The sequence below is a fragment of the Anser brachyrhynchus genome (assembly GCF_964034855.1).
Source record: "Anser brachyrhynchus genome assembly, chromosome: 2".
In the NCBI taxonomy this organism is placed as follows: Eukaryota; Metazoa; Chordata; class Aves; order Anseriformes; family Anatidae; genus Anser; species Anser brachyrhynchus.
In genome coordinates, this window is record NC_137695.1 from 133644985 (window position 1) to 133668515 (window position 23531).

Below are 23531 nucleotides of genomic sequence, written 5' to 3' on the forward strand. Positions count from 1 at the left end.
GTTTCTCACTGGAGGATCACCCGTGGTGGTATTTGCACCTGCCAGTCAGTATTTACATGACCCCAAACCTTACTAAATTTAGGCTCTAGTGCAAAGCCATTTCTGCATTGGCTCTGCTGTTTGGAGTTCTGGAAGCTCTTCAGCAGGACAGGCTTGGACTGCCACCAGCTGGACGTGTTCCATCTTCTGATACTCTGATTGCAGCTGGGGGAGGCCTGAATTCAGCTGCTGCAAGACATTACTTGTTTATGTAATGCACACTTTTAGAGATGTGTAGGGTAAAAACAAACACTGCTTACAGTGTACACAATAATGAGTCCCCTGTGTTTTCATTTTTCGTTTATGTTCCTTGAAAAAATTAATAACAGACAGTTGAGTGGAACAAGCTAGAACAACGATGATGACAACATCAAAAAAGCAGGTTTAAATTAAAATTCAGATATCTTCACATGTCAATAGGAAGCACTGACTGTGGTAACATACCTTGAAAGTTTTCCCTGGATTTTGAAACACCAACAAACTTCTGTCAGTTTCTTGCATTCTATGCAACAGGAGAATCTGGACACTGTGGGCGTGGAGACTTGGGAGACAAAAGCAAATAGCTTGTTTGGGGAAGGGGGAGTCATCTGTTTTGTTCTTTTGCCGGGTTAAGTCTGCAATGCTAAAACCGGACTTCCTTAAAATTGCTAGGCCAATTTTCAAGAAGGAAACTTCTATACCCCGGGCACCATTTGAATTTTCACATACTTACACTTTGCATATCAGTGCACATGATTTTTTAAATGTCCAAAATGCTGCCATTATTTCCCCTGCAGTTGCTTACAGGCGTGGAATTAACCGTGTCAGCCTGAGTCAATTTTAATTCAACCTTCAAGCTGCTAGTACTAACTGTACTAGTATTGGCCTGGCCTGCCATGCGGGCCATAGCTCCTGCTAGCCCACGGAGGACTCCTGGCCAGGAAGCCAGGTAGCTAGTGACCTTCTTCCTAGGGTGGCTGCTTGGGCAGCAAACACCCAGGCACCTCATGCCTCCTTGTGTGGCATGCAGAGCCGTGCTGTGGCCAGGAGTGAGGCAGTATAGACAGGAATGACCTGGTGAGTACCAAGTTGTCATCACTCAGCTCTCAGGTTAGGGACAAAAGTCCCATAGTTTTGCCTGTGTGGCTGCCAGCTCACAGCTCTCACTGCAGCCACGTTTCAATGCAAGAGATCAATAGAAAACCCAAGCTGCATGTCTTCAGCCAACACAACGCACCAAACTTGTTAAAAGCACTGAAAACCGAGCCTAAGTGTTGAGATGCAGACGGCAGACAGCTGCTGTAGTTCCTGTTGCTGGTGCTAACCCTCCAACCACACAGCAGTCTTCAACACCTCACTGAAATGTTCCTGAGCTCCAGTTAACTACATAGCTAAGTATCACCTACTGCACTATGAGTCTTCCCCTTCCAGCAAAGCTTGAAGACATATGTTGCATGTGATAGTGAATTTAGGGGGTAAAAAAGACTTTTTGTGTTGATTACAGAAGTGTAGCCACTATGAAGAGTCAGACTGGGGGCACCTAAATCTGAAAGGCCGCAGACTTACCAGTTCAGTATAAAATTCACTGATAGATTTAGCACAGTTCTGAGTTTAATTTTTAATCAAAATCCAGAAGTCTACAAAGGCCCTAAATTTGCATTACTAAAATCAAGATTCTTATTTTTCCAATCTTTTATTTTGTAAGAGGAAAAAATATGAGTTATTTCCACATCTTGGTGAATATAACCAGAGTATTTTGACTTGATCTTTGACAAATTATGGTTTTGAGATAAATTCTGGATATCCACTTTAAGTGTTAATGTTTAAGGTTAATGAAAATTGAACCTTTCAAAGACCTTTCACTTATCTAGCACCTATGGTCATGATCTAATGTTCACAGTAATTATTATAAGACTCTTATAATTTATATACATATTTATCAATAGTGATGGGCAGTAGAAAATTTTGAGTAGTCAGAAATAAAAAGGCATACACAGATACTTAAAAAGCATTTAAGTTACATTAATAGTTTATGAGATACTTTTTCTGTGGTCTACTGCAGTTGACCATATTAGTGTGGAAATATTCAATATATATTCACAGATAACTTTCTGTTTGTTTCATATTTAAGAAATATGAAAATGCTATCAAGCTTTTTAATAAGCTTTTTATTTTCCAGTCAGTACAGAGCATTCTTGCAATCAAAGGTTAAATCTCATGCTCCCTTTTTGGCTTCTCTTTCAACAATAATAGATTCATTTTCTGGCTCTGACAGGAGGGAGTTGGATTTGCTGGCTGGCTGTTGTGTAAGCACCAACTATACTGGAACTATATATACTTGGAGCAAGAAACAGGAAGAAACTAGTTGGTAAAACACAATCATAGGCTGGCAGGAAAACAGTGACTATTTGTCACTCCTTCCAAAGAGGAGGAAAACAGTTGGTGGCAAATACTCAGTACCATCAAGAATCCAACAGAAAGCTCCAATCTCCTTTTCTCCATGCCAGGATACTCAGAATTTTACTTCAATGTGGACCATGGCTACTTGGAGGGTCTGGTCCGAGGGTTCAAAGCTGGGATCTTGACAAGTGCAGACTATGTCAATTTAGCACAGTGCGAGACACTAGAAGGTAAGTCCACTGGATTATTTTATTTAGGAAGAAATACTGTTGCTTGGGCCTTTGAAGAATGGAAGGTAGAAGACTGAAGTATTGACAGCCTTATCTTAAAAGCCAGACATAACCCTGATTTCCTTTAAGAACTGTTCTCATATTTAAGCTAATGAATTTCCATTGAAATTACCCTAGGATTGTACAGACTGTGATTTGCAAAGTGGTCCAGATGATGGGGTTTTCTAGTTTACTGATAAATCTTGGAAATCTCATTCACAGACTTCCTATGGTCATTGGTAATCTCACATATGTTAACCATTGTACAGGACTACAAAAGTATGGAAGTTTTGTAACATTTCAGTTGGACAAAATAGTTTGCAAAATGTTATTAAAAGCTTACCATTCAGCACTGAATTTCTCTATAAAAGATATAGGATATAATTTCAGTACTTTATTACTTCATGAGTTCTAGGGCAGTCAAGGACATTTTGCTTACCACAAAGAGAAAACTAGATGTCACAAAGGTAGAAAACTGAAATATTCTCAAGCTTAAAAAAAAAAAAAAAAAGTTGTTTTTTTTTTTTCAAGGTGACTTTGCCACAGTAATAAAAGAACACACAGTAGTTTCCAAAGCAGCTTTCCGTGGCCAAGACTGGTCACAGCCTGATGAAGACAGACTTGTACAAAAAATCATATGACGTACCTTTGGACACTTGGCAAGACAAAAAGGCAACAGAAAAATTCACCTTTCTAAAGGAACATAAATTTATTTCCTTGACCCCAAACAAAAGCTGACTGTATACTGAAATCTCATCTATAATGTGGAGTATATTAGATTCATTTGAAAAAGGAACAACAAGAATTAATAAGCTCATTCTGTTTTCAGCTGCTTTGTCTATGCAGTGATAGAGTTGAGGAAATGAGAAGTGAAGAACGTGATGACTCCCACATGCATCAGAGTCTTGAGGCTGTCTAAACTGTTACAGTATAAGCCTGGGAAGGTTGCACACCATTAATCTTGCAGATTAAAAGAGCTGCATTTAAATAGGTAGATGTAGGTATTTAGCTGTCAGCTGGAAAAAAATCCTCTCGTAGTTAAAGAGATTTTTTAGTACAGTCAATGGGATCTAGAAACTGTTGAACTGACCAAGTGCATGTGCCTACTCCAGTTGATAAGCTGGAGAGCTGCATCAGCTCTTCATTTCATACAGTGGCAGTTTGGACACACAGAACACATGTAAACACTTACTTACACTTACTCTGAGAACTGAAATATATTCTTTATGTCAGCTGGACAAAACCAGCAGTGTATGATCTATGAAAATTAAGGACTCTACAGATATTGCATTTAACTGCTTAAATTGAATGGTCCTGCTCCATGAGTTTACACATGGTTTAGGAAAAGCTAATAGAGATTCAGACATCTGTAAAGGACAGGAAAGACAATGATGGAATCATTAAACCTTGTTCTTACTCCATTTTTCTCCGCAGAGGAACTCAGGAGATGATGTCACCAAAGGCTCCATGAGAAAAATAAAATAAAATCCTGGCTATTTCTGAATAAGATAAAAAATAGACAAGTTTAAATATTTTTCAAAATATACAAGGAAATAATATTTTCCTCACCCTTTCCAAAAGAATTCTTGCTCCTGTTCAAGAGACACAAGAATGGTTAGAAATTATTTACATTTTTAGTGATTTTACAAGAAAGATATTTACAACCAGGGAGTAGTTTTTAAACATTACTGAGATATCTGAACCTTTATTAAGAGTGTGCCCTGTTCCTTATGGGAAGATCACAACAGAGAGGTGACATCATTTCTTAAGTAAGACTTACAGTAGAAAGAACAGCAACTTTTTTACTTTTGAACCTTCTTTCTAATGTTCATTCAGTTTTAGAATGTAAATGCATTTCAGCTACAGCAAGAACAGCCTTCATCAAGCTGCCTACAAGAATATCTTTAGTACCCTCTATCACTTCCTTTTTTTTTTTTTTTCCTAATCAGCTTCAGAACATCACTATCTCCACTGTAGCATTTTTCTACTTGTAGAAAAAGATTTTTATTTTTTATCAGGTTGCCGTCAGTTATCTACCAAGCATACTATTTAAAATGAAAATAAGAGAAATATTGGATTTGTAAATGGGGTTAATTATACAAACCTCTCTGCACGTAAATGATGCTCTAGTACTGAAGCTGAATCACAAGTGTACAGTACACCAAAAGCAGACCCTTATCTTACAGAAAATGGAGCTGGATCCAGCATATGCATTTGTGCTGTAGTACTACCTTGCTTGTCCTATAATGCCTTCAATTCATGTATTCACATTCAAAGGTAATAAATTTACACCACTGTGCATTCTGTGGCATTGTACCAGACCACAAAAAGTGGCATAAGTTAAAAATATTATAAATATGCTAAAACCAACAAGCAGAAACAAAATCAAAACCACCCCAAGTAACCCATAAATAGAATCAAAAAGATCTTTTAATTTCAAAGTGGTTCTGATATCTCTGGAGGAGAAACCATAATGCCAACACAGAAGAACCACAAACAAAAAACATGGGTTAGAGCTTTACATCTGCTTGGCAATAACAGGGTACATAGAAAAGTGAAAGGGAAAGTTAAAAAGAGGTTGCTAAGTGGCTTAAGTTAGCATTACGTCCTCTCAATTCAGGGCCACACAGAGAGGAGAAGTGCCCTTCAGCTGAATTTAAACATCCTTTTGGGCTTGTATGAATTATTATCATTTTCATGGAGCTACCTTGTGGTCTGCAAGACTGGCTGGAACCTCTGCAACACGGCATGCTACCAGTCTGGCCCTACAGCATCATCTGTCTCGGGGGAATGGGATCCCCAGAGCAACACTGCTGGCACTGAGGCAGAATATGTGAGGTTTTACATTCAGTGCTTTGTTCTTTCCTTGATTCCTTGTGTGATGGAAAGAGTGCTGCTCTCTAGAAGGGAGACTAGGTCAAAGAAGGATAAGCAGTCCAGCTCTGCTCCCACCAATGAAATAAGTTCACAACTTGCCAGTGCTGGAACACCAGCATGCAGCAGCTGAAATAACTGTAAATGAAAAGTGATGGTAGCTGGCTATTAAAGTGAGGAGTCACACAAGACTCTGTGTTCTTGATGCTTAGAGACCAGACTAATGCTTGGTTCAACTTCTTCCAGTACTCTTTCTTTGTGTTTTAACCACACTCATCTTAAACTAGCCTCTCTCTGCCATGGTGTGAACTCTGATTCTGATTTATGATCCTGATTTATATGATTGGAGCTTGTTGATTATTATTTTCTCAATTGTTCTGGCCAAGGCTATGGCATAAGGTTGACTACTGTTTTTTACATACAGTATGCATGCTGGAATTTATTAAATTGGGTATAAGAAATATTTCTCTAAAATAGGCCATGGAAGTGACAGGGTCATTCATCCAATATTCCTGGCCATAGTATTTCCTCCATAATTTTGAGAGCCAGGTAGGACTATATCATGTGTTATGGCTAATATTTTTTTATACCTTGCGATTTGGTGGAGATTCTGAAACCACTCAGACAATAAGAGAACCAAGGCAGACAATCCCAGTCTTGTCAGAAACACACTACACACAGTAGGTTGGTTTTGGTTTCTGTTCATCACATTATACTAAACATATTTCAGAATGGTCAATACTTGGGGTTGATATTTGAGTTTTGCAGTCTGCTTTAGGTACTAAGCTCCTGGAAACCACTGTGTCCAGAATGCATTTACAGAGTGTGACTCAGGGTAGGTATCTGGTTCATTTGGAAAGGATTTGAGGAAAGCTAGATTTTGGCTCTCTGCATGTAATGAGGTAGTGTATTGTAATCGCACCGTACACCGAGTATTTTTACCTTCTTTGCAGTACAGAGAAAGTAAAAATTATCAGTTTGCAGAGGAAATGTAGCAGTTATATGAAAATATTATTGTATTGTTTTTTGTTTTGGTTTGTTTTTAAGTTGGTCTTAAATATTTAGATAAATTTCTAGTCATAAATCTGCATTTTTGTTTCTCTCCTTTCTTATCTTTCTCTTGAATAAAGTAATTTTCCTTTTTTCATATTTGGATTCTTTTTCTTCTTCCTGGATAGAAACCTGTACTGAAACTATGACTATTTCCTGGTATATGGCTCTGATGATTGAAAAAACAACTCCCCAGTGCTCTCTTTCATTAACAGTTCTGTGATGACCTATATTATTTTAAGAATCAATTAGTTTAAACTGACAGCATGACTTCAATCTCATGCAGGAAAATCTAGAGAAATGCTACCAGTTCTAGAGTGCTAGCTGAGCAACACTGTCCTATCCAAAACAGTGCATTGATGTAGTCACTGGAGTGAGCTGTAGTGCCAGCAAAACTCACGAAAAAAACTCTAAGGGTTATCTATCTTGTAGTGTTAGTGCTAGACTTAGGAGTCAGAATTGCAATGCACTAGTTCTTTTGCATTAAGTCTCAGTGTAGGCATACTAAGAAGATATGCATGCGGGGAGTTAGGAAAGGGTAGCTACTCTACTGACAAATGCACACCTTGTTAATGCATATTAAATTCTCTTGTAGACACACCCTTAATTCAGTCAGTGGGAGTGTTGCTATTCATTTCCCTAAATATCATTTCACTTTTTTTATGGAAATCTAATAATTATAAATGCTAAAGCCTTATAACATTATCTCAATCTATAATTTATGGTACTTTTAATAAAGCATTTGAACATAATTACACAATATAGCAGGGCCTTTTCTAAAAGGAAGTGTTAAACTGCTTTGAACACTAAGAACTGGTTCACATCTTTACTTTTGCTTCATGGTAGAAAATAGCTAGCAGAGGAAACTTATCAAATTAATTCTTTGATATTATAAAAGATTCTTTCAACTTTGCTGTCTAATCAACCCATTTTCTCCAGTTACCATGGTGGGAGCCCTGGCAGAATGTCACAATAACCCAAGTTTCTGGAACAGCTTCTTAGGATCTGTTAATAGCAGCCATAAATCAGGCAAAGCCAAAACAGAAATGCTAAGGGAGGGTAACTGTGCCCTTTCAAGCACTCTCCTGCAGACCTCATTTGGAGACCGGAGTCTGAGCCAGGCAAGATGTGTTCTCTCATTTTCTTCAGGCAGCTTGATTACATGAGATTATAGTCTTACATGAGACTTAAACGTTTCACATGAAAATTGAAGATCTTAACAAAGTTACAGGATGATTCTTTTTGATACATAACAGTCCACCCTATCACAGGAGACAAAACTGACACATTATAATGATTCAATACTGGTGCCCTGAATAAATCTGTGAAATCAAAACATTGAACTGGGAAGAGGTGAGAGACAGCAGTAATTGACACTGAGCTTGTTGTGACTGTAAATTAAATTTACGAGTAAAACTTATGGCAAAGGTGTAAACTACTTGTGGTTTCTTGTAGCAATGAGTCTTACTTGGAGAAGGCAGTATAAATTTGCAGTAATTATGCATTTACTCTGTATCATCTGTGGTAAAATCTTCTGTATGATCAGACCCTTCATATGAAAATATAACATTACAAAGGAACATTTTAAACATTTTAAATATTGTTTGATTTGATTTGTAGACAATATAATGGCAGTTTATTTTCATGATCTTCCTTGAATCTAATTTCAGATCTAAAGTTACATCTACAGACTACAGACTATGGCAACTTCTTGGCTAATGAACCTGGCCCTCTCACTATTTCCACCATTGATGATAAACTGAAAACAAAGCTACTCACAGAATTTCATTACTTTAGAAACCATGCTTTTGAACCACTCGCAACTTTTCTGAATTTTATCACGTAAGTAATGTTACCACATTGCTTAAATTATAGACTCAAAGCAAAACCACAGCTTCAGGTTAAAACAATGTAAATGCATCTTAGTGGAATTTACATTAAATTTCAAAAATAGTGAAATTACTTTGATACTGCAATATACATACCTTATTTTCTAATATCTGTTCTGAAAGTATTTGTTGTCTTTGCAACTACTTATTTTAAAGAACACAAGAAAAGCAGATTTTTACTGCGTACAGAGCCTAGAGGGGTGGTGGAGATTGAGAAAAAACTATTATTATTTTCAAATGTCATTTAAGTCAGAGAACTTGCAAAAATAAGTTTGTGGGGGTGACTCATGAAAGATGAACAATTTCATGATATCCAGTGATTTAATTCCTAGGCATGTGGCAAATTCTAGATTTTGTTTAAAGACTACACATCGTATACCCACCATACTTTTTATACCATTTGAACATTAAAACCAGAACAACTTTATGTTGTATGTAGCAAGATACTTAGATCCAAGTGGCTTTGTTTAAAAGCACAAGTGCCGTTTGATGTCAGATGAAGAGAAAGTTCTGATCTCTATGCAGTTATAAACAGACAAAACTTGTAAATAAATGACTTAACCTTAAGGAAAGAATGGGGTTCTGCTTTATAACAGTATAACAACACGGATTAGTGAAATGTCACTAGAATATTTTACTTAACTGTTTACTCCCCTTGGTCTTATCTTTTTAATGTATTCTGACAAGATCACAAGACTGTTCGTCTTACTTTCAAGGAATATTTTTATCATAACAGTAAAATAAAGTATCAGTATTCTTATTTTTTTGTTCAAGTGTGACTAATCAGTTTTAGGTTGTTATATCAACAGGATCTTAGAGACTGCCCTGGGACAGACAGCTACAACCTATTGGTATACAATGTTTAGGTTTTGCTTCAGAGAAATGAAAGTGAAAATATGAAAATTATGGCAGCTCTTTTCTTATACTGATTGACATGCATATGTACATGTGTGCATACACTCTGTATGCTGTTGTTTTGTGATAAAGGAGACATTAGTTTAAGATATTTAACAAAACCATTGCATCACTGAACTATGTATCACCAGATCCTTGAGCTCTGTCACAGATTTTGTGTGAGATCATAGTAATCTCTGTATGTTGCTAGCTGTGTTTTGAACCTACAGCACAAGCTGAAGACTGGCATCCTTGTTATAAGCATCCCAAGGGAATAGCTTTCACATTTCCATTTCTGAGTCACTGATGAAACTCTTACCAGTCTCCAACAGCAAAACTAGTAAGAAGCCTATAGAAAACTTCTACTGAAAACTTTTAGCAATAAATAAGAAATCTGTGAGACTCTGTTCATAGTTTTCTCCTGAGAGGATGTTTAAAGCTGAGTGAGAAGAAAGCCTAAGACTGGTCCATCTGCATGAACTCTGCAGTTTTAGTGCAAAATCCCAAACTATAGAAGCCGTTAGCTCAGGTGATTTACTTTTCAATACCATGCATTGTCACATATATCAAACCCACATTTCACAGCTGCTATGCTTATTATACTCATGTTTCAGTTTCCCCTTCTTTAAAAATGTCTTTTTTGCAAACCAGTCATCATGTGGTTTAAACCAAAAATTGTGTTGCCTACTTGCAATTTTAAAACTTCTGTTTGTTTTTGATAAATGAGACATTGATAAAGAGTGAATATAAATACCTGCAAATACCGTGGTCATTTCTGACTTTAGTGCTTTTACTAATTTTCAAAAATCTTGCTTTTGTACTTTTTCAAACCAAAATTCATCATAAAGCTAATGTTCATTTATTTTACTTTTTATTTCAAATACAGATACAGCTACATGATTGACAACGTAATTCTTTTAATAACTGGCACATTACATCAGCGACCCATAGCTGAACTGGTACCCAAGTGCCATCCACTGGGGAGTTTTGAGCAAATGGAAGCAGTCAGCATTGCCTCAAACCCCACAGAGCTCTTCAATGCAATTTTGGTTGACACACCATTAGGTAGGAATACCAAATTACTTCTTATTTGCTTCTTAAAACTACTAATTTTGTATACTTGAGAACATCTGAGATCGAGTAGCATTTTTTCCACTGGGTATGCTGTGCTTTGGTAACAAAAAATGTTTAAATAATTGGCTGATGAAACTGGAACAAGCACTTCTGAAGTGGTGCTCAGGACTTTTTCTGGTAACATTTATTAACAGCTTCTGTATCAGCCTTGATAGCAGACACAAAGAAAACATGCTACTCAAGAAGAGTAATGGATATCTTTTATACCCAAAGTAGCCATTGATTTAGAGCATCTACATTTTTATTTCAACACCTGCATCTATAATTAAAAAATGTAAGATAAAATCTTGCCTATCCCCCACTAAGGATCAAGAAACAGACAGTTACTAATAAATATTAGATGTTGTGGTATAACCTAGAATCTCTCTCCTGAGGATTTGGACATTATTCAAGCACACAGACAATCCCATCCTGAAGGAATAATTCTAAAGGCAAAATAGAGCCAGGGCTGGGAACTTCACATTCTGAAAATTGGATGAAATTCTCCTCAATGTGCTGCAGTAGCCAACACAAACAAACAAACAAAGAAATACCAAGTTGTGGGGCATTGTTGGGAAGGGTACAGAGAATAAGATGTATCTGAATGGATCTGACCATCTACGGAAGCACTGTGTGCCCTCATCTTGAGTACTCTGTGTGTGTTTTAGGGTTCTGCTGCTCAAGAAGGTATGGTGGGTTTGTGGGTTGGCCACAGACAGAAGCCTGATTCCCACTCAGCTGCTTGCTCTCTCTCTGCCTCCATTGGGACGGGGGAAAAAATGGACAAAAAAGGAACTTGTGGGCTGAAATAGAGACAGAGATCCCTTACCAATTGGTGTTGCAGACAAAATAGACTCAACTTGTTGAAAATTAATCTATTGCCAATTAATACATATATATGTTTAATTACTGAGCATTATCAATTATTATTATTATCAAATGTTGTTATTATCAGTTATTATTATGCTTAATACTGAGCATTATCAGATTTTTAAGAAGATGACAGAAATTCATGGACAATCAGATACTCAAGGAAACTGTCAGGGCTATGCCCCCTAATGTCTTTCATCCCCCAGCTGGATGATGGGAGAGTACAAGGGAGAAGACCCCAAAACTTTTGCCAGTTATTAATATAGCATTTTTAAGTGGCCCAGACACATAAATGAACTTCATCCCCTGACTACCTGTTCAAAAGCTCGCTCTTTAGCCAGTTCTTCAGAGGACCTGGAAGCACAGATGGTCAAGGTCAAAGTATGTGCCCCTTTCTAGTTGCATCCTCCTTTCTCCCACTGACAAACATATCCAAAGAGGAAGAGGTAAACTAGGAAAGAGGATTCTCCTTAACAACAGAAGAATACCTGTGTGATTTAGGACAAAAATTATCTTTCTTGTTCCTCACTGGGAAATCTCCCTAATGACCAAACCATCTACTTCAGAGAAGATTAGGGCTTTCATTAACATTTCCCGTTTGATGGTCTTTGGAGATGTGGACTCTGACTGCTGCACTGATTGATTCTCTTCACAACAGATTCTTATTAAAAAGGAGGGAGTACAAGGATAAGCAGAAAATCAAGAGGATTTCTCTTCTTCTCTGTGTATCATTCTGTCTCATACAACAGAAATATCAGATCCTTGCTCATGCACTGGTGAATGGCAATAGACAAGAGATGCATATTACCAGCATGTACATTCATATTGCAATATAATAAATTCTGCTTTCAGCTGCTTTCTTTCAAGACTGCTTGTCTGAAAATGACCTGGATGAAATGAACATTGAAATAATGCGCAACAAACTGTACAAGGCAAGTTCTTGCAACATAACAATAATACTTGGGGTTTTAAAAGCATTTTAGAAAAGGAGGTCAGTATCATTAACCCTGGTTTATGGATGGGGAAACAGAAGTGTGGTGAGATGGAGCAAGCTGTCTAAGGTCACCTGGATGATGACAAGTCCAGGAATCAAATCCAGCTACTCTGATTTCTACTCCAGTGTTTGAAGAGATTTCAAATTTTAGGTCTGCATCCAAAATCTAATTTAATATCTCATTAATGAAAAAGCTTTAGATGTCAGGCTAATATCCAGATCCATTTGTTTGTGAATAAATCTTTTGTCTACCAAGTGCCACAGAACTGTTAGCTCCTAAATAATCCTAGGCAGGCTTTTGCCTAACATTTATTTTTATTCATAAAAGGTAAATGTGATTTGAAAAAGGTCTAATTGCTTTGAGTCTAGATGGCATTTTTTTACTTAATGTTTTTGCTTAATTTTCATTCTTTTTAAAATTATATTTAGGATTGCTACGACACACTACCATAAGGATATGCATCTAACATGTGCCTTGTGTTTTCAAGGTACTTTACAAATATTAGCACACAGATCAATACTTTTATGGTGGTGTCTTTAAAGGCTATACATATTTCATCCCATTAATGGTTTCTCCCATCACATTCTCTTCAGATTTTTTGTTGTCTTTCACAGTGGATGCCCCAGACTGCAGGAAGTATTCTTAAAGTGATCTGATTGCATTAAGGGGAAAGAAAAAAAAATTCTGTTTGACTTAGAAATGATATTTTTAAATTCCCGAGACGATATTTAATTCTTAAATACTCTGCTAATTCCTATTATTCTTAACAATATCAGTTACTAATAACAGACACTTTCTGTTTGATAATATACAGATTTGATTCTTATTTCCTGTATTTGTATTGGTAAATTTGTATTACCACAAATTTACACTTATTAAAACTAATATTTATATTTTTTCTTCTCACTCTGCTAAGTGTCAGGGGGATCATTCTGCAAACACTTCTAAATTATTAACATATCCTTTCTCCTCTGCTTCAGCTGTCAATGTGATCAATTACGTTTCAGCTCTATTATCAGAACTATACAGAATCTAACTAAAAATCCCATGCAGCAAATCCGCCTCGAGACATCTCTACTTAAAATTCACTTAATTGCATAGCTACTGACAGCTTCCTTCAACAAGATTGTGTGGAGTTGTAGCAAATGCATTCTGATAACATAAATGTTCCTTAAGACAGTATTTTGAGAGAGGGGGAGGCAGGAGGAATAACATTTCTGAGGTATGTGGGGTCCTTCCTGCTCAGGTGTATTGAAATGGGTGCAAAGGAGGGACTCTTCAATAGACCAGAGGGTTCTGCAGACCATTATTACAGAAGCTTTGTCCACTGTTCTGTCCTAATCCAGGGTTTTGAAGGGTAGAGCAGTAGGGATTAGTTTGTGTATCCTCATAGTGCTGGCCAAACAGCCGTGGCATATACCCAAATCCCCTCCTCCACACTGTAAACGCAGAGTTGCCTTCAGCCATCTGCTTATTATGCAGTGGAAGCTCAATGGAGCTAAAGAAGTTCATTCTTTATGAATGCAAAAGAGAGCAAAGAAAGCATAATATTTGTTCTGTAACATCTTTTAAAAACATTTAAATATATATTGTAAGAACATGATATTTGCATTTTACTATTCAATCCAGCAAAGTAATTAAGCACATAAATGAATTTAAATTCATAGGTAGAATTATCAAAGTTAATGGAAGTATTTGAAAATGAGATTCATGACTATGTGGTCAACTTCTTAAGGAGCATTTAAAATATTTCTCTTCTTCTTTTTTGTAGTCTTATCTTGAGGCGTTCTATAAGTTTTGTGAAAAACAAGGAGGTACTACAGCAGAAATAATGAGACCCATTCTTGAGGTAAGAAAAAATTCACTCATTGTACACGAAAGTACTCCAAAATGCTTTTATAATTAAGTCACTTTGCTTTTCCTGTTTCTTCTCTCTCCATTTGCAGTTATTTGTCAGATGTTTGAATAATAACTGTATTGCTGAGAGGTACTGAAGTCTTTATTCCAGAATGAATTTTACCTCCTGAGTTGAGAAACAGCTAGTCCAGGGAGGAGTTAGCCTCAGTTAATGGTTTTCTATAACTGAGAGCAGAACAAAAAAAATGGTTCACTAATCTTACACTGTTGCCCCTTAACATATTTCTGTATTATATAGAGAGAATAAAGAAATAAAAAGGGGGCTCTTACATTTCCTAGACCAAAATTAAATTTGGTATAGCTACATTCTTGCATTACTGTATATGAATGAATTAATATTTTTTAAACTTCATGGCACCGTCATGTTTATTTACTCTTCTATTAAAATTAATGGTTGAAGTTATAGTTGAGTGGCATTCAGAAAAGTCCAACATTTCAGGATTTGTGTCTCAACTCAGAAAAGTTAAGCACTTATTTTTTCCATGGTGTACAACAAGATCCTACTCACCAAAGAATACCTGCAGAATAGTGAATGATATTTTCATATCTGTTCGTGTAAAAAAAGAGGCACACTCGTAAAATTGAGTTCTCAGCATTCAGCTTTCAGCTCCTTTTTTTTATTTTTTTTTTTTTCTGGGTAAGCAAAACTTGTACTCTGCAAATTGACTGAACAAAATTCACTGAGCTTTTATGACCTCATGCTAAAAGTCTACATTTTGGAGAGAGATAATAACCCTGGGAGCTCATCCCTGAAGGAAGAATGAGCCTAAATTATATCTTATGAAATAACATACTAATAGGACAATGCAATTTGATGTTTTATTTTACCAGTTCATAATGTTATGGTTACTTTCTAAAGAAAATATCCTTAATCAAGTTGAATTGTCCAGAAATTAAATATTTTGACTATTCCTTTCTGAAAAACAAAAATCAAGAGATTGGTTGGCAGAGGTAAAGACATTTCTCAGTGATTCAGATTTTGCAGAAAGTTCATTTTTAGTTCGACATTCATGCTGAGAGATTATTAACTAACATTGGGTTAAGCATATTGTAAAACTCTGTTTATACTAGTGGTAACAGTTTGGTCCCTTATAAGCTCTTCTAAAATCTCTGTCTAATGTCAGTCAGCAAACTTTTCTCTAGATTTTCTTTTCTACTTTAATAATGTGAAGGTAGATTGTTGAGTTTACAAAAAGCCAAAAATTGGTTATTCAAAGCATATTTTTTATTTATTCTGCCAAAATGAGTTTTCTATTTTAAAATCCCCAACTCCTTGACCATCATATTGCCAACCTACCACATTAAAAGTACTGGTGATCTCTCTTTGGACAAAAAATGTTGCGTATTTAACCCTGAATCTGACAAGAAACTGCACTGCAGCTAGTGCTGGGCCTGTTCTCAGGGTGCCTTGCTAATACTCAGGTAGCAGACACAAAGCTTCAGTTTTCCATAGGGAAACCAAAGCAATTAGCAAATGGTCATCCTGTGACTCCACCCTCACCTGCAGCAATGAAGAGGCCCAAGTAATTGAATAACTATCTGCATCCTGACATTACCCTCTACAGAGAATCTTGTGTGCCAATAATTTGATGAGTTGAGAGGTCTGGCTGGATGTGACTGATTCTGCAATTTTTCTCAAGCTGGGAACCACCCCAGGATTAGGCCCCATACCTGGTAGCATTGGTTGCAATTGCCTCTGAGCATGTTTTTCCAACAAAATATTACAAAACTACCAGCTAAATTCTACGTGGCTTTAATAGGTTAAAAAAGCAAAGCATTCATCCTTCCAAAACAGTTTCACTAGGGCTGATATGCCTGTTCGTATTAATAAGGCAAGTCAAATTTGGCCCTGTTACTCATTAGCTAGAAATCTTTTCAAGCACACTTATTTTCTTCTCATTATTTCTGTATTGTTTATTCATTTTCCTCACTCTGAAGTCAGTGCCAAAGGGCAGCTGGGTACCTGTTACAAAGTGTTCCAGTACATAGGAGTAGGACTTATGTGCTTCACTGCTAAATTTGTAGAACAGTGTCGCAATGGCATTTGTCAGTCTTTTTCAACAGAAAAGGGTACCTTTCTGCTCAAAACAGTTCAAAAGTTCGCAGCACAGGAAAAGTTGCAAGCTGCCTAAAATCTGCATATGCTGTATTTTCACTCAGAAGTTTTTAGACACTTCTGAGTGAACACTTCCGTGTTCTTAAAAAGTGAAGGTAAATAATAATAAAGGGAAGAAAGAAAACCATAGTCAGTTTAGATCTCAGGACAAAAGAACAGATTTAAATCAGACAGAATTGGGTAAGATTATTTTTATTTGCCATATTTTTAATTAATGTTGTAAGTATGGCAGGTCAAATTTTGCCTTGTAGAAAAGAACAATGCAAGATCTAGTCATCCGAATGACCTTCAGTCTGCTGCTGCAGGGAAAATACTATAGGCTTTTAAACCTGGGATAAGAAATACAGCCTTTGATTCTATGTATTAAAAAATAACTGTTATTTGAAACATTTGAAAACTTTAACTTCGCAGGTAAACAACCTCCTCCACAGAATTAAATCATTGTTTTAAATATGTGCATTCAGAAACTATTTTTTTCCAAATTTTTCATTCAACCTTTACTCTCAGCAGCACTTTGAGGTATCCCGGAACAGTGCCATTGATCCTTGATCCTTTCAATATATTATTATTATTTCTAAGACTATTATTTCATAACTTCAAAAGGGTGTGTGAGGAGATTTTTTGTCAACAACTTGTCAACTGAGTAGGGGAATGAGGAAGTAGCAGTGTTGATATTTTCAGTACAAAATTCACAGAATAAAAGCTGTGCTTGCAAAACACTGTTTGACTTTCTAGTTAAAATTTAACGAGTATTTGCAAACTAGAATTTCCAATTTGTAAAATAAGACGTTTCTAAATCACAGTTTCATTTTTTAAGCCTCCATAGTTTAGCTTACTGAAAATGAAACAAAAACAAAACAAACAAACAAATAAACAACTGTTATTTTTTACTGAGATCTCTAATAATGCCTGTTTATTCCTTATTTTATGCATTAAGTTTGAGGCAGACAGACGTGCTTTTATCATCACCATTAATTCATTTGGCACTGAGCTGAGTAAAGATGACAGAGAGAAGCTATATCCAACCTGCGGAAAACTGTATCCAGAAGGCTTGCACCTGTTGGCCAATGCAGATGACTACGAGCAAGTGAAGTGTGTTGCAGATTACTATGCAGTACGTAATCTAATTTCTTAAAACAAAAAAATGAAAATAAAAATACTTAACATCTCTTGATGTCAACAAAATCGTAACAAAAATTCACATAAGTTGAAAGCATTTTTGAAAGAATAAAGGATTCATCAAAGATACAAATACAAAAGATCCCACAGATAAGTATATTGAATCAAAGGCCTTTGATATAAAGACATAGAGTAACTTATTATCCTAGTGCAATACAAAGTTCTTCTTACAGCAGTGTTTAAATACCACTAAATCACATCATAATAAACAAAACTGTTCTTACTTCATTAACCCTCCCCAAAATGAGGTTCACTTCACAGCTGCTGCCTGATTTTGGCACAAAAACGTAAGTCATTTTAAAACAAGAGGATAAAATAATTCATGCCACACGACTGCAAACCTGATTCATTGCTAGGGTACTGTAAAAATAAAATGATGTTCTTAATTTTTTTCTCTAAATCACTGATTGAATCAAAGAAGTAGATGGAGTTATTAATACTGATGCAGCTAGCACTGCTATTAAAGATGAACCAATATGGAACATTTGCTCTGTGAATTAGCTATGGTACTGTGATTACTTTTAATATTTAACCTATCTCTAAGTAGGTACACCAAACAAAATTATGTACAGTCTACTGATTTCTCCATACCTGTTCCTGTGCACAAGCAGAATGGTAGAAGTACGTCACCATATCAAATGTGGTACAGATTGAGTATATTCATGTGAAGGTGGGACGTTTAGATGAATTTGGGAACCACTGTACTAGATCTATATTGCATTGTTACTTTATAGGAAAATCATAACCAACACACAGAGAAGCAAAACACACAGAAAGGTAAAACATAAGGAACAAAGTCAAATATGTCTGTGCAGAATATTCCAGTTACATATCAGACTGATGGATTACAATATTAATGCAGATAAAGCAAATCCAGCTGACTACTGGAATAAAACGATCACCCATGTGAGGATCAGAGTTCAGGGTTTTGGCTCCATTTACAACTCTGGCTCTGATGGATACTATTTGTACAAGAAGTTCAGTACTCTATATCCAAAGGAGTGAAAGGTCATGTGTCATTCTGCAGTCAGTCTCTTTTAGTGCCTTCAGAAAATTACTTTAAGCTGTAGGAAATGGCAATAAGAAACACAAGAACAAACACCTTTTTTTTTGTTTTCCTATTTATTTTTGTTGACTATATGCTTTCAACTTTTGATTTATAGAAAATTGTAATCTATACATGAGTTCCACAGAGAAAGATTACTTAATGTAGATTAATTAATAAAGTAAAGTAAGATAGCTGTGATACACAGAATGCAAAAGTACCTTACTTCTGTTGTGTGGTTGTCTATGCTTTCAGGAATACAAGGCTGTGTTTGAGGGTGTAGGGAGTGACGCTGGAGAAAAGACACTGGAAGATGCATTTTTTGAACATGAGGTAAGAGGTTCTAACCATAAAATATCAAAATGTAAGTTACCCCCCTAGAATAACAATTAAAACAATAATGAGATACTATGCTTTTGATTCTACTATATTGCATCATTCAGTTTTGTATTCAAAAACAGAATTTCTATGACTGCCGACTTTTCAATTAAATGAAACAGGATTAATCTTTTTAAATAAAATAAATCCCAGGGCATTTTTTTGAAGAATAACCACAGAACTGTTACCCTGATAGCCTACTTGAACCCCATACCATGTAAAATGCTTAGTGAAATTTCCTTTGAATAGTCTACTGAAGAACGTATTTGACCGCTGCCCTTTACTTTTTACTTGCCTGTAATGCTGCTGTAGTCTGTTACCAAAACAGATAACCAGAGATGACATTTCAATTATATTTCTACTCAAGAGTCTCCTAATCAGTCATGATTGCAAAGTTATGTAGAAATTTTCATGATGAAAGCTCCTGTTTAAAAATCCCATTTGCCTTCTTTAATATTTTATCATAATACTTGTTTAATCTTTTCCACAGGTAAAGCTGAATGTGCTTGCATTCAATAACCAGTTTCATTTTGGAGTATTTTATGCCTATGTGAAGTTAAAGGAACAAGAATGCAGAAATATTGTATGGATTGCTGAATGCATTTCTCAGAGACACAGAACCAAAATTAACAACTACATTCCAATTTTCTAAATCTGAGAACTTATAACCCCACTGTGCCTGAAAAGAAGTATTATTTCATATAAAAGAAGAAAAATGTTATTTTAAAAGTTAATGTTTTGAGCTGTATTACTGATTCTCCTTCTATAGAGCAGTGTGACAAAAAAGTAATATAATTATAGATATATGTATCAGGAAATATTAATGGACTCATTCATAGCTTTTGTGCCCATTTTAATTTAAAAGATCAATAAAAAGTCTCTGAAAAGGCCTTATATGCATATTCATTCTCTCTTGTGGAAGTAAGTTTTATACCAAAGATGTTTGTAAAGCTCTTTAATGCTTAACTTTGAATCAACAGTTTTCTCACAAACACTACTTCTGTCTTACACTTATAATCTTCTTCATGGCATACAAGATTCTATGAAGGACTTACAACACAAACAGGGATAAACTTTAGGGTTACTATGAGATTCCCCTCAAGGAATCTCAAGAGAGAGCTTCCTGAACCTTCGTAACTGTGAGATGTCTCTGGAGTGAAGTGTAAATAAGTAACTGAGATGTCATGAACATGTCTTCACTTACTCCTTTATGGTCACTTGAGGTGCACCATAAGTGTCCAGCAGGTGTCTGATCCACTTCACAGCAATATAGTTACCTCCTCCAGCCACACCAAAGATACCGTCTTCGTGTATGCGCTAGGGAAGATTATGAAACATGAATGAAAATACCAGCCAAGTCTGTATCAGTTTTACATCAGGCACAAACAACACCAGCTCTGAGCTATTTAGGACCTGGCTAAGATCAGTAACTAAAAATAGAGCAGACAGTTGAAGCCAGATTGTAGCAGGACAAGATTAATTCTGCTGAGGAAAAAGAAAGGATTTTGAAAGCCACATCAACATTCTGCCTTCATAATCCATCCAAGAAATTTGCCCTCTTGTATTTCAAACAGGCTATACCTTGATTTTCTGCATGATTTCTTAGCTTCAGGCTGCATCACAGAAAATCTCAATCTTCAGCTGAGTATGTAATAAAATCCATTTCCTGCTGAGTAAACAGAATATATATATATATATACACATATATATATGTATCATGTCAACACCTTAGAATTATGGAAGACATTCATGCAACATGGTTTTTCTCTTGTATATATATCTCTCCTTGTAACACATACATGCAGACATATACACATACACAAAAACCAGAAAACTTCACCCTTTTTATAGCTAAAACCATACTTCTTAAACTGTAAATGTAACCAGTGGGTTATATCCCAGGACATCCCATACAGATTTAATAAAGAACTTGGAAGATTTTCAATATTTTGCTTTATCATGAATCACTGAGAACTTTAAATAATTACTTTAAAAATACTTTCATTTAGAAATAATTTAGTAGGCATTTAGGAGGATCGACTAAAAAGAAAAAATTGTAAAAGAAAATAATAAAATCTTATTTCTATATTTAGGCTTCTTTATTTTGTAAACCTAGTAATCCAGAGGCAAAACAAAACAAAACAAAACAAAACACCCTGACCTGTAAGATGTCTGCATTGCAACTGCAATTTCATTTTGGAATGTGCATCTGGAACGTGTATTTCTTAATTTGTATTTCCCATGCTAATCTTTGACCAACATTTTCCAGTTCACACCTATATTGCAAACTACATCATAAACTGCAGAAAAGAAAGCAAGAGGGCTGCATTGTCTCAAATTTGCATTTTCCACATAGTTTAGTAATTGCATAAGAAAAAAAAAAAGTTATGAGCAGAAGAACAAAATCAACTGATCTAGGACACAGAAACTGAATTCTTGCATTTCAGTGCAGTATTTATAAGAATACTTTTTCTGTACTGATAGATCAAACCTCCCTACTTGAACAAAACAAATCAGATGGCTTTCTGCCAAGAATTTTCTGAAGTGATTTGAAGGGGAAAGAATCTGCTCTCCACCCTAAATCATTCTGTGCCAGGGAAGATATGCAGCTGCTATTGCTACAGTCCGTGGACACTGTTAGCTCAGAAAGAAATGAGTAGGAGTTGCAGCTTACACAATTATGTTGTCAGCAGAACTGGTCTTTAAACTATGGAAAAAACAGTATGAGTGTTTTTTATTTTTATTTTTTAAAACCAACTTTCTAGATATTTGCAAAGTAAGCACAGGAAGTAACAGGCATCGGTTGTATTTCATTTAAGAATAAGCAACAGAGTCGACAGACTAAGAAGGAAATTGTGACTTCAGAGTTACAAGTCCTCAAACACCTAGTTTTTTTCTACAAATAGCATAATTTAAATTACTCTCTTGTTAACAAACTAGCCTCCATGCTAGTCTATATACATCTACACACAAAGAAAAATATTATAATATGCAATCTCCAACAATATCTATGGCGGAAGTCCAAATCACAGAATCACTACTACAAGCATCGTTAACTTACTAATGATCTGTCACTTTGTGGAATAGGGGAATATGAGACAATGAGCTACTTTTCTTGTTCTTCTTTGCATTTCTCAACAGGAACTTGTGTTCCCACGCTTAAATGACTAAACTTATATGGGCAAGTTTGTTCAGTATGATTATCATAACTATGCCCCTTTGCCTATGTCTTCAAACTGAGATGAAGAACAGGACCAGGCTCGAACTTCTGCTGAGCTCTGATAGCTGTGAATCTTTCGTTCTCTTCATTTGCTGTAGCCCAGGCTTGAAGTGCTCACAAACAGCTCAGCAGCACTGAACTGTGGATGGACAGGGCTGCAGTGTTTCAAGCACTGCCCACGAACAATCCCTCCTTCCAGCACAAATGATAATTTGTGTCCATGCCAGAAAAAGAAGATTGTTCACTTACAGAATGAACGAGAGCAGAATGTGATCTTAAGACTAGATCTGAACCTACAATCAGTTGACAGTCATAGAGACTCTCTTATTCTGGTTCCAGCATAACTTTAAGGTAAAATTCAAAACAATCACAGAATCACAGAATCACAGAATCACAGAATCGTCTAGGTTGGAAGAGACCTCCAGGATCACCTAGTCCAACCTCTGTCCTAACACTAACAAGTCCTCCACTAAACCATATCGCTAAGCTCTACATCTAAACGTCTTTTAAAGACCTCCAGGGATGGTGACGCAACCACTTCCCTGGGCAGCCCATTCCAATGCCTAACAACCCTTTCAGTAAAGAAGTTCTTCCTAACATCCAACCTAAACCTCCCCTGGCACAACTTTAGCCCATTCCCCCTCGTCCTGTCACCAGGCATGTGGGAGAATAGACCAACCCCTACCTCGCTACAGCGAGGTAGGGGTTCAATACCATACTTCAATCCAATACTCATTCTCATACTCAATCCAATACCATACTTGGCCTATTCTGAACACTTATGTATATTAAACCTAATATTGTGCAACTTCATTTTCTTTCATACATGACAATATGATGCTTCCTGTTTTTAATAATTACGCCTAAGTAACGCAGTATATTTAACTTTTCAACAATTCTACTTAAGATCAAAACAGCAGATCCAAAGTATGTGAATGGAGGGATGGTTAGCCATCATTATATTTGCATCAGAATTATGAAGTTGTTAGCATGAAGATTACTGTAATGGTTTAAACAAGAGATGAGACAAAGACCCATGATGGACTGGACAACTGGAGTACTTTACTAAAGAGAGTGGGAAAATGGTGTAATATAAATCTCAGAAAAAAAATGGCAATAACATCTATAAAACAGTCAAAATAGTGTATAAGATACCGAAACTGTTCTCAAACACAAAATAAATTATTCAATATATTGGGATATCTCCTGAATGACAAATGAGAAAAACAAGTCATGGAATTCAAGAAATAGCAAGACAAACCTCTCAAAGAACCCACAAAAGGATTTCATATTGACGACACTCA

The 23531-nt window shown here is 36.1% G+C and overlaps 2 protein-coding genes across 2 annotated transcripts in view; one reads left to right on the plus strand and one right to left on the minus strand.

Annotated features, from left to right (window-relative positions):
- Positions 1 to 23531, minus strand: part of LOC308190369 (uncharacterized protein) — an 87599-nt gene that overhangs the window by 47744 nt on the left and 16324 nt on the right. The window contains exons 2-3 of the mRNA XM_080581682.1: positions 20589 to 20676; positions 20212 to 20324 (exon numbers count right to left, since the gene is read on the minus strand). The gene's annotated coding sequence lies outside the window, so the exon portion shown is untranslated. The remainder of the gene's footprint in view (positions 1 to 20211; positions 20325 to 20588; positions 20677 to 23531) is intronic.
- On the plus strand, positions 2361 to 19894 carry ATP6V0D2 (ATPase H+ transporting V0 subunit d2). The gene is made up of 8 exons (XM_080581677.1): positions 2361 to 2648; positions 8282 to 8453; positions 10281 to 10459; positions 12230 to 12309; positions 14144 to 14221; positions 17343 to 17519; positions 18885 to 18962; positions 19498 to 19894. The coding sequence occupies exons 1-8, from the start codon at positions 2519 to 2521 to the stop codon at positions 19657 to 19659; spliced, it is 1056 nt and encodes a 351-aa protein (XP_080437803.1). The 5' UTR covers positions 2361 to 2518; the 3' UTR covers positions 19660 to 19894.

Coding starts and splice junctions, on each gene's coding strand:
- ATP6V0D2 (XM_080581677.1), top strand. CDS start 2,519: ATGCCAGGATACTCAGAATTTTACTTCAATGTGGACCATGGCTACTTG. Junction 12,310..14,143: donor TGCGCAACAAACTGTACAAG/GCAAGTTCTTGC, acceptor TCTTTTTTGTAG/TCTTATCTTGAGGCGTTCTA. Junction 14,222..17,342: donor TAATGAGACCCATTCTTGAG/GTAAGAAAAAAT, acceptor TTATGCATTAAG/TTTGAGGCAGACAGACGTGC.